General features: G+C 36.9%; 1 protein-coding gene across 11 annotated transcripts in view; it reads left to right on the top strand.

Moving 5' to 3' along the window:
- The window catches only part of NAALADL2 (N-acetylated alpha-linked acidic dipeptidase like 2), a 489,585-nt gene extending 478,720 nt beyond the window's left edge, over nucleotides 1-10,865 (top strand). For 10 of the 11 annotated variants that reach the window (XM_057411595.1, XM_057411593.1, XM_057411591.1 and 7 more), the window contains one exon: nucleotides 10,490-10,865. In XM_057411595.1, coding sequence (XP_057267578.1) covers nucleotides 10,490-10,688 — 199 coding nt within the window. In that variant the 3' untranslated portion in view covers nucleotides 10,689-10,865. The remainder of the gene's footprint in view (nucleotides 1-10,489) is intronic. The other variant, XM_057411600.1, reaches the window with a different exon arrangement.
- Nucleotides 10,866-15,657: the final 4,792 nt, after the last annotated feature.

Below are 15,657 nucleotides of genomic sequence, written 5' to 3'. Positions count from 1 at the left end.
TTTCCAGAAGGACCTCCCAACAGTTTTTATTGCTCCTTTGTGCAAGTTAAAACTTTTCTTTTGCTTCTTTTTAAATAAATGACAGCAAATCAGTATGTTATAATGCTCTGAATAAAATACCTACAATACGCAACGGTAGATCGTGCATCCTGAATTTGTCATAATGAAATCAAAGAACAATCAAAAGATGTTTTTAGCATCACACAAAAAGGTGATTTACATTGTTGCTATTCTACCACTCAAGTGTTTGTTGTTCACTACAGCAAATATTTTCCTTTCAGACTGAGATCTGTTACGTATGTTCCTGACATATGTACGGAGTCTCCTTGCTTCTGTTTTGCTGATAAACTGCAGCAGATTCTCAGGTGTCAAAATTCACGTGACCTTAGACTCTAGTTGCTAGGGATATCTTTAGTAGGAAAATTAAAGTTATTATTAAATCTCCATGTGTAAGCAAGCTGCTCACTGGGTTTACGAAGGACAGCATTAAAGATGCAAATATCCTGCTAATCTTACACAGTAGCAAGGGTAAACTTGTAGTGCAATGTCAACAGAAAAAAAACAGCCTAGCAGAGAGTTTCTACAGAAGACACTAATTCCAACTCATTGTGTAAACTCTTTGCAGGTTTTTTTTTTGTTTTGTTTTGAACTCTTCATTTGTGGCTTCAAGTAGAAAATACTCCTGTATACATTGCTGTCATTGAGGCATTTTTAACTGCCCTGATCCAAACACACGGAAATTTTTTTTTGTCCTGCATTGTATTATGTTGAGCACGGAGTGATTTGGTATGGTGCTGGTGATCCTTAGTGTGGGAAATACTGCAACAATTCATGTTGCACTGGCAGTAGTAGATAATGTTCCATTTTGTATTATCTGCCATGTGCAATTTCTAAATAAAATACTAGCATAATGTTGGGAGAGAAGGGAAGAATTATGTGCTGGTTTTACAATAGTGTTCTTCAGATTTTGCCAATCAGCCAGAATAAATGAATTTTCATCTTACTGCACAGCAGTGATTTTTCCATCTGATTTTTGACCCAATATGTTATATCTTTCAAAATTCACATCTCTTTTTTCTTCTATAGTTGTGCCACATCTTGGGAGTGGAGTTTTGATTAGTGGTATTACTTGCTTCACTTTCTAATTCTTCACTGCTGTGTCATACCTCTGCAGTTCTTATTCAGCCCACTTCTCTCATTTTACACCTAAAATGTCTTCCCTTTTTCTTCTACCTTCTTCCTCCAAACTTCATAGTGTTTATGTGGTCTGACTGTAGTTAATGCACATGTAAATTAGAGATGATGGGCTCAAATATGCAGGACAGAAGTGACACAGTTTCACTAACGCTTCATTGCTCACTTCATGAACTACTAATGGAAAAAAAAAAAACAGGAAATATTCAAAGGATGGTTTTATGTTCTTCCCAAGAATCTGGGAAAGCAAAAAGAAGTTTCATCAGAAAGGTGAACAGTGGAAGCTAGGCACAGTCAGAAGATTTGAGATGCTGTGCAGTGCTTGGTAAATCTTAGTTACTGCTTACTTGGAGGGTGATTTTTCTCCCAGTCATTGGTAGCAGATATTGAATGAAAGGACTGTGTTATTGGTTATATGCTTCTCTAAATGTTGTGTGTCTGGTGATCAGGCTTTACAGAAGTGGTGACAATCCCTAGTCAGTATCCAGAGTCTTTACAACATAGTCTGAAGTGGATTTTATCATAAAACTGCATAGAGTCATCTCTGCAGATTGCTCCTAATTACAAAAAAAAAACAACTTATGAGAAGATAATGACAATTCTTAACCACCAGGTTATTTTTTTCTAATTCTAAAACCACAGGCAAAGCAGTTAGTTAATGACATGACAAGCAGTGATGTGAATTTAACTAGGTTGGTACAAACCAAGAAATATTTCCAATCAAATCCTGAATACTAGATTCTAATAGCATTAATATAGATATCACTGTCTTTAAAAAAATGCTCTGCCATGTCTGGCACACTAATTTCAGTTTAAAATTAAAATTTGGGTCAAAATCATATATCCAGATCACTAGCAGAATCTGGAGTAACAACCTTGATATAAGGGGGACTAAAGTATTCTATTCACTGTATTTCTTCTAAGCATTATAGCTAGGTGTTACACTGGGAGATAACATGGGTGGGAGGACAAAAAGTTCTCTCCTGAGCACCTGCTAGAAGCCAGACATAATTAAGGTCACTTCCTATTCACACAGATGCTACAGATTCTCAAAATGGGATTTGAGGGGCAGTCCTTAGTCTGCTTCTTCAGTGGATCACCATAATGTAGTATCGAAATTAAGCCATAACTCTGACTAGCTCAAGAAGATTTCCTCAAAATACCTTCTGCTACCAGCGCAGCTCCCCAGGACAGGTTTAGTTAGGGAAGTGTGGGAACTGTTTAATTCATGATGGACCAGTAAGAACAATATTCTAGCAGCATGAACATTTTCTGTGCACTGGGCAACTTTGGGAACGGTTCTGACCTAGTCCTTCCAGCCCCTCCAGGGGTGATGGAACCACACTGTGGTTGTTCTGGCTGTAGGCCAGATAGATAAAATTTCATCCACTGGGGTATTGACTCTAACATTCATTCATGTGTGGAGCGGCACATTTGTCCTATCATAAATCAGTAGCAATTGCTAGTTTGGTAATGATCTTATGAATTCTTGCTATGGTTATTATTTTTCTCATGACTGATAATCATGCTGAATTATGACCTCTCTTAATAGTGAGAAGATGCAATTAAGTGAGTGTAACTCATACTCAAAACACCTGATGCATCTGACTGGCTATTCAAATGTTTTTTCCTTTGGAAGCACCAGTACATGTAATGACCATGAAGTAATGACTGTATCTGTTGTCTTCTAAATTTTTGCTATTTAAAGAGCATTTGCTGCATAAATACTACTGAATTAGCCATCTGCAGAGATGTAATTATGGTAGACTTTAAAGCTTATTTAAACAGGGAACATGAAAATCTTTTCATTACACCTGCAAAAGCAGAAAACCACTGTAATTAGGGATTATGTCATGGCTGGAAACCAGCTTTCTCACTTCCATGGTATAAATGGTAGACCTGGGTGTACATACATTTATTTTTCCTGTATGCAATTCTCATAAATTTTCTTCCATCATTTTAATTAAATTGAATTGTATACTTAGAGTTCTGTCTGTCGTATGCATCAACCTCATTACGTTTTTGTAATAAAATAATAATAATACAGGAAGTATTATTATGTATATTGAAATTTAATACAGGATTGGTGGTCCAGAAGACAAGGCTTCATCCAGGAAATGCAATTTCTTATGCTTTCCACAAATGTGCATGGTCCTCACCTTGGGAAGAACCTGGATTTTCTTGCACAGTGACATTTCTTTGAATGTGCGGACTTATTACATATTTTAGCCCATTCTCAGCAGTTGTTCTGCTAGCTGTAAAAGCACTTTTACAATCAGCTATTCAGTGATCTTAGAACAGAGCTATCATGCCTACAGTACTGGATTTCGAATTTATTAAATATGACAGAAACTTAATATTTTATACATTATTTCATTTTTCTCATAAACAGTAGGGTTGATATAATTTTTTAGATCCATGTATATGGTTCCACATGTTTGGTCATGACAGATAAGAACCACTCATGTACATATGAAATATTAGTGGGAACTTTTCTATAATATAGTTCAAAGTAAGTGAAATTCATCTGAAAAATAGTTAGTGTGTAATACTTCCCCCACTGATGCATTACTCAGGAAATAGTCCTTAGAAATTTGGTCTTGAAGTCATGAACAGGAAAATTACTTTAACAGGGATTAAGTGTTAATTTTGTCTGTATGCATTCCATTTAAGGTAATAATAATATAACTTGAGGCATTTCTCTAAATAACGTATTATGACATAATTAATTTTTTATCCATAGTTAACTCCTATGATAATGACCTTTCTGATTTTGGCTATGATGCTAATGGCATCATGTCTCATGGTATGGAGTTACTTATGATAAACGTAGTTGGGATCAGAGCTGGAGATCAAGGTCAAGCCAGTTTGCTGCATCAAACACCTAACACTGCTTGCTGCTTTGTTTAGAAATGGTATTCCTCAGGAATTGAATGTTTTACATAATTTCTAAATAAAAATCCCCATGAAACCTTCAGAACATCAGCTGTGAGTCATTTGGAAATAATTTTTTAATTCACTTCCCTCAAGTCCTTCAAAATAGTAGCACATCTGCTTTGAATTTGAGTATTTCAGACTGAGACGTCCTTAAAAGAAAAATAGTTTCCTCCAAATTATTCAGCATAAGCAATGTTTCTTTTGTTTGAAAAGCAAGCATAGCATAAATCATTCTTTAACAGATCTTTCACTTTCCCTTTAGGATTATGAATGCTCATACATGCAAATTGTAATCTAGTAGATGAATCTGAATTTATGCTGGAGTTAGGATTAGGATTTAGTGATAATTGATAAAATCAGAGAATCGTAGAATGGTTTGTGTTGGAAGGGACCTCATCCCACTAGACCAGGTTGCTCAAAGACCTGTCCAACCTGGCCTTGCTCACTTCCAGGGATGGGGCAGCCACAGTTTCTCTGGACAACCTGTTCTAGTGCCTCGCCACCCTTGCTGTAAGAACTTCTTCCTAATATCTCATCTAAACCTACCCTCTTTTCAGTTTAATGCCATTCCCCTTTTTCCTGTCACTACCTGCTCTGGTAAGAAGTCCCTTTCAAGCTTTCTTGTCAGCCCCTTTAGGCACTGGAAGGCTGCTGTAAGGTCTCCCCGGAGCCTTCTCTTCTCCAGGCTGAACAAGCCCAACTCTCTCAGACTGTCTTTATAGGAGAGGTGCTCCTGCACTCTGAGTATCTTCATCCTATGAAGTCCTATGGACTCGCTCCAATAGATCCATGTCATTCTTATGTTGGGATACCGTATTCAGTAAAAGATTAGTGTGCATTACAACAATGGATTCATTATCTTTAAAAAAAGTACTGTAATCAAATATAACTGTGAGGAAATAAAAGATAATGTGTCTTGTAAACAGTTATCATTCCAGTTTGGCTTCTCCTTTTTACCTTGGTTTATTTGGCAGGCAGTCAAGCCAAACCAAGCACCAAGACACTTCACAGAGCTGCCAAAATCAGGATTTTTTTGTTTTGTTTTGTTTATCAAGCCCTATTATAACTTGACCTGCCAAATTAATTCAAATCTGGAGTAATTACCTTCTTGTAGTCCCAAAAATGTTTTGTTAGATGCAGCCTTACCATAACTCCCTTTGCTATAATTGACTCAATTAGAGGTGTCCTGACTCCTGTCTCTTATGCAAGGTAAGTTTCCATCTAGTAGGAACAGAATTTATCTGGTTTACCACTGTCACATAACAATGCCTTTGAAATGTCTTTCAGTTGATTAGACTTTCTTTGGGTTTGATACCTAGATTACCTGTAGCCTATCAACTGCTGATACCATGTAAATACATATCTTTTTTGGCAGACACTCACCTTTGAGTGTACATGGTTTAAATATATCATTTTCTGTAATCAGTACCAGTCGAACAATTTACAGAATCGTAAATGAGAACACTAAGTGAAGGCAGTTGATGGTTCTTCAGAAAGTGCAGGATGTTTAGCACAGTGAAGAAATGGAGAGAAGTTTACAGATGAGTTGCCCTAAAAGGTTGGCTTCTGTATCCCCATCTTCCCTGCTTGTTCAGTCACACAGCCCGAGAGCCAGTGACTTCCACTGTTCTATCCAGCAAGAAATGAGCATCGCAGAAAAGCGTTCTTGCCCTGGATGAGTGTTCTATCCAGCAAGAAATGAGCATCGCAGAAAAGCGTTCTTGCCCTGGATGAGTTACGATAACATGTAATAACAGTTCACCGGTGCATGAATTTTGTCCTGGTAAAAGTTGGTCTTACATGACCACCAGCAATAATTTTATAATTATAAACCTGACGCAGTAGTGCTGTGAAACAAAATAGGTATGTAGGTGTCAAAAAAGTTTTAAAAGAGGAAATGAGAAGCTCTGTTGGAGATCAGAAGGATAGGGGGCCCAGAGGAAGAATGGTGGCTTTCATAAGTTTTCTGAGGTACAAACTCGTGTAAATAAACAAATATAAATCACCTCATGCAGTTTCCAGGAAAGAAGAATTTGTAGTGTTTTTATGTCCTACAATAAATAAACACCCTGTGGAACTGGAAGTCCCAATATGAAGTGTCATTACTAGGATGCGTTGATTTGTTTATTTACCAGATTAATAATATTTTATGTTTTGCAAACATGAATTCAAAAAAACCCACAACTTACTAGATGTAAGAGAAGTGCATTCAAAATCAACATTACCAAGAGAAACAGAAACGCAGAGAATCCCTGTTTTGATGTGCTTTTATTCTTGGAAGAATTTAGAAAACTGAATTTGTGAGGATGCTGAAGCATCTCCGGTCACGGCATACTGAGTTATAACTGGAAAAGACAGAGGCTGCCCATAGCATTTATCTGTAAGCAAGTCTAATGCGATTCCACAGAAAAAAGCTGCACTCATTTCATGTGGGATTCTATACTTGCCATCATGTCCTAATGATTTAATAGTTACTTTTCAAAATCTCTTAAACAGGAGGCTGTTTGTAAGTACCTGAATAATTCAGCTTGCGTTGTACGTAACTTTTCTTGTAAGCTAAAATATCATTTTTCATGGCAAGAATAATATAATAATCTAGTTCTATCTTGAACTGTTGAGTTGTTATCAGCAACAAAATAGTTTGAAGTTGTGTTGAAGTGAATATATTTTTCGGGTGATCTGTCATTCAAGAATTTGTCAAATTCATTTTGGTATGGTGGGGCTGAGGTTACATCCTTATTTGTGATAATGTAAAACATCATTTAACTCTCTGGCATTATTTTGATAAGTAATGCTTATTGTCCTAGGTCTGCAAAGGGCTCTTAAGAATTACAGAAGAGGTCCTTTTACAATTCATTTTTATAGTTTCTTTGCTTTAGTTTGCTATGGCTGATTTTTTTGTTTGGAGCCATTTTACATCTTTCAGTGGTAGTGCCTGAAGTTATTAATTAGGTTCTTACTTCAGTTTTACACTTTTCAGGTCACTGTGATGTGCCATTGAAAGAAGCCCATTAAGATGAATGATGGGGGTTGTAATTTCATTAGTGTCATCAGTTCATTGCACTTTTTGGTTTAGGCATCTCTTTTCAGTTTGTGTCGTCAGGCTAACTGTGCAAAATGTATTTTTAAGATCAAAATAGTTAAAAATGAAGATAGATACTAAAGCAGTTAGCCCAGATGCTGTAATTGTTGTTCTAGAGGTGTAGGCTACAAAACCACTTTGTATTAAGGAATGTTCAAGTAATTGAGTTTCACAGTATAAATTAAAGTCTCTTGGTATCATTATGCGTATTGTGGTCACGTAGTGATATCTTGTGCCAGTGGAATAGTTGGGTTTTATTTTTCAGTCTATGTGTAATCCTTAATGAAAACACTTCTCTGACTTGTAAAGGTTTGAAAGTCATAAACTAGATTAACCATTTCATCTGATGAAGCTTGGACAGAGATAAGAATAAATTAACTCTTATGAACATGCATAAAGAGAGAAATCATTTTATGCAACAAAGGGGCAGCGTTGCTTGCCAAGCAAAGAGAAGTAATTGGAAAATTTAAGATCCTGGTGAGAATTCCTAACAGAAAATCTGGAAAAACAGGTGCCATATAATGTTTCTTATTATTTGCATCCATAAAAATAAAAAGTAGGTTCTGTCATACTATGCAATCAGCTATGCCAAACTCATATTACTATTGCAGAAGTTAACAATCTTTTTTTAAATTATGATAGCAGAATGCTTGTCTTTCATTTATCAAACAGTGAAGCTCTTCTCATTAGACACTGATTTTTACCGTAGTCAGGTGTACTGGGCTAGGAATACTTGTCCTTTACTGTGGATCACCTGCCTGTGGTTTTACTGTGGATTCACCTGTGATTCCAAAATCATAGCAGTAGGGTTAAACTGTATTGACATCCTTGTATGTCAAGGTAAACCATCTTTTTAGCCTGTGTCCTTTTTAGGAGCACATTTGGAGGTTGGAATAGGAGAAGATCTGTTCCCATTCGCCAAAAACGTTTTCTCGGTAATCCCCAAACTCCCCCAGTCTTCACGTCATCCTCTCTTTACAGTCTGTTTTCTAGCAGTCTAAGTTAGTGTCGCTCTGCTGATGGTTATTTTCTTATGACATTTATGACATTTTTCTTAGTTGATATTACCCTGAATACAGAAATAGAGGGATCCCATTACAGATCAAGATGCCAGTCTTGTAGGCATTTGGAGCATTTCCATCTTGACCCTTCAGAATTCTATCAGAATTCTAGCCTAGTCAAACTCTCCCAGCTACCAGGAAACAGATAGGACTGTCACATGCCTCCTGAGAGTGGGGAAATGATTATCTATAGCATTGCCCCTGCTATTCAAGGACTTTGAGGGGTTGTAAACAGGCTTTTGTCTCCCTGTGAACTGTAGGAACTCTCCTCTAGAGTTCTTCAAAAGCATGGTTCTGCTTGCACTGATCTCAGCAGGAGTCCCTAAATTGATTTCAGAGGGAGCAAAATCAATCCTCTGCTTTGAAAACTACAGTATTTCCCGTAGCACAGCCTTGCCTTAAAAACAAGCAACCAGGAATTTATTTGGTTCTCAACACATACAGTTTTCATTTAATGTATCGCAGAAATGCTTTAGGGACAGTCCATGATATAACTTGAGTCACCTTTGAGAGTACTGTGTTATGGTCTCAAGGAGTAGTAGAAGGTCAGAGCTGAAGAAGCAGGCAGTTGTCCTCTGACTGCTGCAGTGTGAGCTGAAGTTATTGCCACATCTGTTTATTGCTGTCCTCTTGATGGAGGTTTCTGTCCCCACTGAGCTCTTCCTGCAAGTGCTTCTAACCTGTTTCAGTCCAAATGATAAGGTCAGTGATGATTCTCTATTTAAACTATGTAAGCTATCCTATTACAGTGCTGGATTCTGTTTTCCTCCTCTGTTCAAAACTCTTCTGTATTGTATTGCAGACCACTTGAAATGGCTATATATAATGCTGTCAGGCTGTAAAGCTTACCATTCCTATTGCACATCACTGGTTTTGGATGTATACCCAGTATAGGCAGATAAAAACATGACAGAAAAATTGTTTTAAGAGTTATTTCATCTTTGAAAAACATTTCCCCTCATTTGAAGCATTTTTTCAGACTGGAAAAAATGACAGAAGATTGTAGGTGTTGTGTGTCGTTTCACTTGCTTGGCTGCATTGTTACCATTCCCCCTTGTAGACTGGCAATTAGATGATTCATATAATAATAAGATACACTTTTGTAGTAATCTGTCTTGTAGGTACTTGGCAGTTTTATTACTAATTTGGAGTGGCCATTGGGCCTGTTCTGTCATGCAATTAGATTACTAACAGAGTATCCAAGTTGTTCTGCTGTCCTGCTGGTTTCATTCTGTGAAATAACTTCTCCCCTGCCCTGAACACCTGCCTTGTATTTAAAGATGAGGTCCTGCACCAAATCGTATGTAGCTTTCCTGTTTCAAATTTCTCACTTCTGTTTACAGTCAAAGGAGTTCCTGGGTGGAGATTTATGATAGTTACATGCTCTTCTAATTAGGATAATGTTTACATCTGGTTTTAAAGCCTGCTTCAAAGAATCTCATTGAAATCACTGACTAGCTTTGAATTTTGAGCCTGCAACACCTCATACAGATGACATTTTGAAGGGCTCAGATGTTACCTTTCCATGTGATTTTTTACGAGCCATTACAAAGTCTTACAGATATTATAGGAAGACATAGATTTCATTTTGTAGGGATTTAACTGTACATTCCATTTATTTCCTTCCTCAGGTATTCAACATTAAAGATGGGTTGCTCTTGTTCTAATGTCACCAAGGATTATTAATGGAAAAAAAGTCTCTGCTGAAAGCAGTGAGAGTTTTACCATTGACTTGACTACAGCTAGTATTTCACCTCTGAAGTGTGAAATAAATAACAGGAGCAGCCTTGGGGGGAGTGGAGCAGGAGGAGGGGAAGAAATCTGTGGCTGGGGTCCACAGGAATAACCAGATCTATTTTAGAGGGGAATAAGTGGAATCCAGCTGAAACATGAAATACTTCATGAGGGGTATGGTAGGTCTGGGCTCATGGTTTTGAATAAAATATGGAATGCTCAAAGAGAAATGTGAGATGGTGAGATTTCTTTTGACAGATTTAGTGAATGTTTCAATGTATATACACCTAGATCAATGAACAGATTCAGTTTACAATGCTGTAATAAATATGCAATTGTCTTTCGGTTTGCTGTGGGTCAGCTTTACTGTGCTTAATATGTATCATCTGTAAAGTGTGGCTGATACTTGCAGGTTTTCTTGATGGTTTCTGATGAATTGTTTCGAGTAAAAAGTTTACCATTCTCCATTGTTCTCTTTTAGAAATATTCTTTACAGACTAGATGAAAGGACAAGCCAGTTTTCAGTACTGCTAGAGGCACTGGAGCACTGCAAACTGCATCAGTCAAATGAGACCATTCAAGCAGCTTTGTCAGAGGTACTGAACAGCATCAATTCAGCTCAGGTTTACTTCAAAGCAGGACTTGATGTGTTTGAGACTACCTTAGCTGGAAAGAAATGAGAGAATTCTCTGCATTCTAAGACAATTGTTTACAACTTGCTAAACAAAAGTTCAGCTTGGACCAGAATTTCTCTGAGGATGAAACCTTTCTCAGCTTTTCTTTCAGTTGGCACTTAAAGGTACCACAATGTGTGTTTTTATAAATAAAAAACAGTCTTTTGCACTGTTCATGATATATCTCAAATGTCTGTTTCTGAATGTATAGAACAGTGAGGTGGAATAACACTTAAGATACGATTTTTGAAGGTCATCTGCTGTATTTTTATAAGTAAAATCTATTTTTATGAGTAACAGCTCAATCTTGCAAAGTACTGAGCACATCCTGCAATATGCTGAAGAAGTGGTTCTGCAACACCCCGGATGTATACCCAGGTGAGATTTCTATGCCTACTTGTGTTTCTTAAGTTCCTTAACACACTTATCTTCTTCCTTACTCCTTTCAGAGTAAGTAGTTGAAGTCTGTGGCATTTGCTTGGGTATCCAGTGTTGGGGTTAATCAGGAAATGTACAGAACACCCTTAACAGTGTAATCCAACATCTTTACTCCTGTGGAACAATAAATACCTCAATTCTGAGAGTACAGATAAACTTTCATTATCCCATTTCTATATGAAAAAGAGTTGTTTTCCCTAGTAATTCTTCAAGAGAATTTTTTTTTTATCATTTCAAATTGTTGAAAGGTTTGAATCAGTAATTACAAAAATACTTTGTACCTTTATGTTAAATAAAAGAAATGCCTAGTCTTATAAAGCTACAGGCCTTATAAGCTTATGCATTACTGAAAAAGCCTACTTTAAGGTCTCCCTAAATTTCCAGAGAGCAGTAAATAAAAATAAGGCCTCAAACTTGTGGGAACTTTTTTGGTATTCCACCACTTGGCCACACCACCCACTATTCCATGGATCATTCTGTAAGTAGTGCCTGGCATATAGGATCTGAACTGTTGTCAAAAAAGCAGAAGGAAATCATATATCCATTCCCTACTGTAGAACCAGGAATTCACCTCTGAAGGCACAATCAGATGAATCATATTGCAGAGCTAAAACTCAAATCTGTTTTGCATTGGTGGAATCCCTGTACAAAGTCTGTAATCACACCATTACCTTGTTGGCCTGAAGTAATCTCTGAAGGAAAGTATCAGGAGGTTCAGTGTCCTCATCTGTAAGGCGATAATAGACAAAATTGAGAATTGCAGGTCTAAATAATATGAACAGTTGAAAATGTTAAGCCCTATTGGGTTTAGAGTTTTACAATCTCAGATGGTTCTGGGTTTAGTGCTTAAAAAAATTATTTTATATAGATACTTAGAATTGAAATATTATTTATTTGATGGAAACATTAAATGTATTGTTACTCAGTTTGCCGTGGAAACATTACAGAAACATTTCAAGTTGCAATAAAAATAGAAAAAGTATCTGTATTAATGTAAAAAATAAAATGGCTTTCCAGAAAATTTCAAGGAGCCCAATTTGGTGTAAGGCGTTAAAGTGTGTTTTGACATAGCAAGAAATGAAAGTTGTTTACAGATCTGTGTTTCTGTTTCCAGGAACCCTTGGCAAATGGGTCTCTATTAGCAGCGACCCGTAACTATATACATTTAGCTATGATGTTGCTACATTTCTTGCAAGTTAATATCATAACATGGACAGAAGTGTCCCAGGTCTGACCAGAGGCTGGACTGCCCAGTTGAATGGCTACAATTGAAGTGGGAGTACATTCAATATCAGCCAGCATGACTGCATGAACTTAGACATGATTATCTCCTATCTTTGCTTGGCAAGATTATATGATTATTCTTTTGCTAATGCTGATACAAATTCTGTTTACTGCAGAGAGAATTTTACCTTTTTTTCTGCTACTATAATGTTTTTCATCCCCCTTATACCATTAATTTTTATTGGAATATTTAAATGGGTGGAATAGCCACATTGGAGATACATGTTCATTTTGAGATAGTATTTGAGGATGTACTGTGCACACTATATTTTACTTGTATTTTCTAATATGGACCACTCTTCTAACAGTTTGTTTAGTAACATATTTTCTTTAGAGCGCTGACTTGCCATAAAGCTGACACCTCCAACATCTGTGGTCTTAAATGATACAGTCAGGTGCCATTAAGAGGCCAAAAATAGAAATGAACATTTCCTTTAACTCTGACAGGTGAATTTAATAACTGCTTCCCCTGTCTTATATGTATGTTCCACCAAAATCATCTCTGATGTAACCACATGCATGTACTCATGCAAAATCTGTGAAATCTGCTAAGAAGAGTATCCCTCATGTATCGATTTCTTAACCATGTAATTCCTCACTAAAGCCTTTTTTTTTTGTTTTCTCACTAGTGTCCTTCTATAACCGCTTTTAAAATAGCAGACTTAAAAGTGCTTCACCACAAAAAGCACTGCTGCTATAAATGCCTGTCTATTCTAGAGACAATCATATATTCCTTTTGGTGAGACAAATCAGATAAGCCATTGAGGGACTTAAATCCATTGATTTCAGTGCCCTCTCACACTTCTAGATCTCTAGCCTTTTATTTGAAATGTTCAGATCTTAAGTATAAGTGAATATTCAGTGATCATATTTGTACCATTATAGCTTCAGAAAAGGCACTTCTGGGCCATGTCCTTCCATTGATTTTTAAATCCTACCTATTGGACTCAAAGAATGTATAGTAAGTTAAGGTCAGGAGAACCTGGTGTGTTTCTAACAGAACTGTTCTCCAGCCAGCTGTGGAACATCAGCTGAAGGAAGAGGTTAGTGAATCATAGTAGCTTACCCAGATTGAATTCATTCCCCTATTACATTGAAATAAATGAAGTGTCCTTAAAGGCAGAAGTATGTTTGCAATTACCTGAATGATACTAAAAGTTTGTTACCTTTCCAAAATATCAACTGCCAGAGACGGAGTAACAAATGCAACGGTTGCAAAGTAATCTAGAGTCATGATCACGGTGACCAGAAAATCCCTGCAGCTTGCAATATTTGTATGCTGAGACAGTTGCTAATAAAGAGCTAATGAGATTTTATTAGTGCATATTTTAAAAAGTCCATAAAGAAGCTGAAGTACAATCAACTCAGATGAATAATAAGTACATGGGAGCTGGGTTTTGAGTACTGACCTTAAAAAAGGCAGTGAATTGCTTTTATCATCCAAGAAAAACAGTATCTGGGCAAATACACAAACACACAAATATGCACTACTTTGTATCTTCAAAACATTGTACAAACACTCGCTTGCTGTGATGTGATTCGGCTAAGTAAATGTAGACATCAATAATAATTACATGAAAAAAAACAGCAAACAGTTTACACTGCTTCACTTAGCTTTTAGGGAAGTATTTCAGTCTGGAGGTTTAAAGGAATTCATTGGAGCTGACCTCACTTCCTGCAGCAGTAGGCAGGGAACAGTTAGATCTCTTGGGTATCACAGAAAGGACCTCTGGAGGTCATCCAGTCCAACTTCTCTGCTCAAGCAGGGTCACCTAAACACAGTTGCCCAGGAGGGCCTATGTTCAGATTACTTTTGATTATCTTTCAAGGATGGAGATTCCACAGCCTCTCTGGGCAACCTGTGCCAGTGCTTTGTCATCCCCACAGAGGAAAAGTATTTCCTTCTTCGGTAGTGTCCTGGGTTTCTCCAAATATCTCCCTATATTTCTTAGTTGTTAAATTATTGTAATTGGTTTAACCATTGGTTTAACAAATGGTTAACCATTGCTTAATTCAATGAAAAATCTTGGCCAAGGTCTCCAGGATTTCACAGTTAATAATGCTGGAAATTTCACATAAGATTTGTCCTGGAAGTCATGGGTTTTACTTTTAATTTGTAGAGACTAATGCCTTTATCTTTGGAGGTCATTTTGTATGGTCCCTTGTTCCCAGCCACAGGATTTCTATGTACATTGAAAGAGTGATCAAGAATAAAAGATGGATTAGAAATTGTAGGGAAGAAAAATGTCCATTAGCATATGTGTAGCTATGTATTATTTTAACCAAACTTTGAGAGATCGATGCAATTCTATGGCTTGTGTTATGCAGAAAGGCAAGATAATTTTATGGATCATTTTGGTTTTGAAATCTATTAAATATTATAAACATAGTTATGTCTGGGCCTGTATCTTCAAGGGAGCAGTTAAGAGCTTCCTCAAAAGCCTTGTGTTAGAAGCTGTTATCTGGGTTACTCAGAAATGCATACCTCTGACGCAGATTATGGTTGCTATCAGGAAACAAGAATAGTGTGAAATATGTTCTTTCCTTTTAGTCCTCTATAACGTTTCAGCAGTATTCTGCCAGTCATGGAGAGGTGAGTGATGGGAAGCAAATCTCGTCTTAAGATGCCTGGGACCTGAATTTTGAAAACAGTCTTATACAGCACTAAAATGTTCAAAACATAGTGAGGTGTCTTCTGTTGGAGTTCTGAGTCTAGAAAACTTGGGATAGAGACTCCAGTATGGGAAGTAAATGTCTCAAAAATACACAATTAATTACTGTCTTTCAAATATTATATTAATGGTAAAAAATATTTTATCCCTGCCTTCCAATGCAAGGATAGAATTTCATCACCCCAGATAGTTTTGGTAGCTTTAACCATTGGAGTGTCTTCTCTCACTTTGCCACCATCTTCTCCTAACCCCTGCGTGCAGCTTCTCTCAGAATTTTGTGTGATATGATGACTTTCCCTATTTCTCACCACCTTTCTCTTGGTCATTCCTACTAGTTTTCTGTCTTCATTCTGGTTTCTTATCAGTAATTAATCATCACACTAACTTACCAACTACCACTTCTTAAGTTCCCCCTTAATTCCCCCTCTTTTCTTCCTCTGATCTCAGTCATGTTCTTTGTTCCCCATCTGTTTCTCAACTTACCTCTAGTAAGTTTGAATTCATATTCCTATTACAGCTGACCATAATAAAGAGCTGAAAGTGACACAAAAGTCCTGCTCAGATCCAAATGCATAAAAGCC

This window comes from Pezoporus wallicus, unplaced genomic scaffold (assembly GCF_028554395.1).
Source record: "Pezoporus wallicus isolate ANWC-B61680 ecotype Strahan unplaced genomic scaffold, APGP_CSIRO_Pwel_v1 contig_6899, whole genome shotgun sequence".
Classification (NCBI taxonomy): domain Eukaryota; kingdom Metazoa; phylum Chordata; class Aves; order Psittaciformes; family Psittacidae; genus Pezoporus; species Pezoporus wallicus.
The sequence above is the reverse complement of the archived record's forward strand: the minus strand, read 5'-3'. Positions and strand labels throughout refer to the sequence as shown.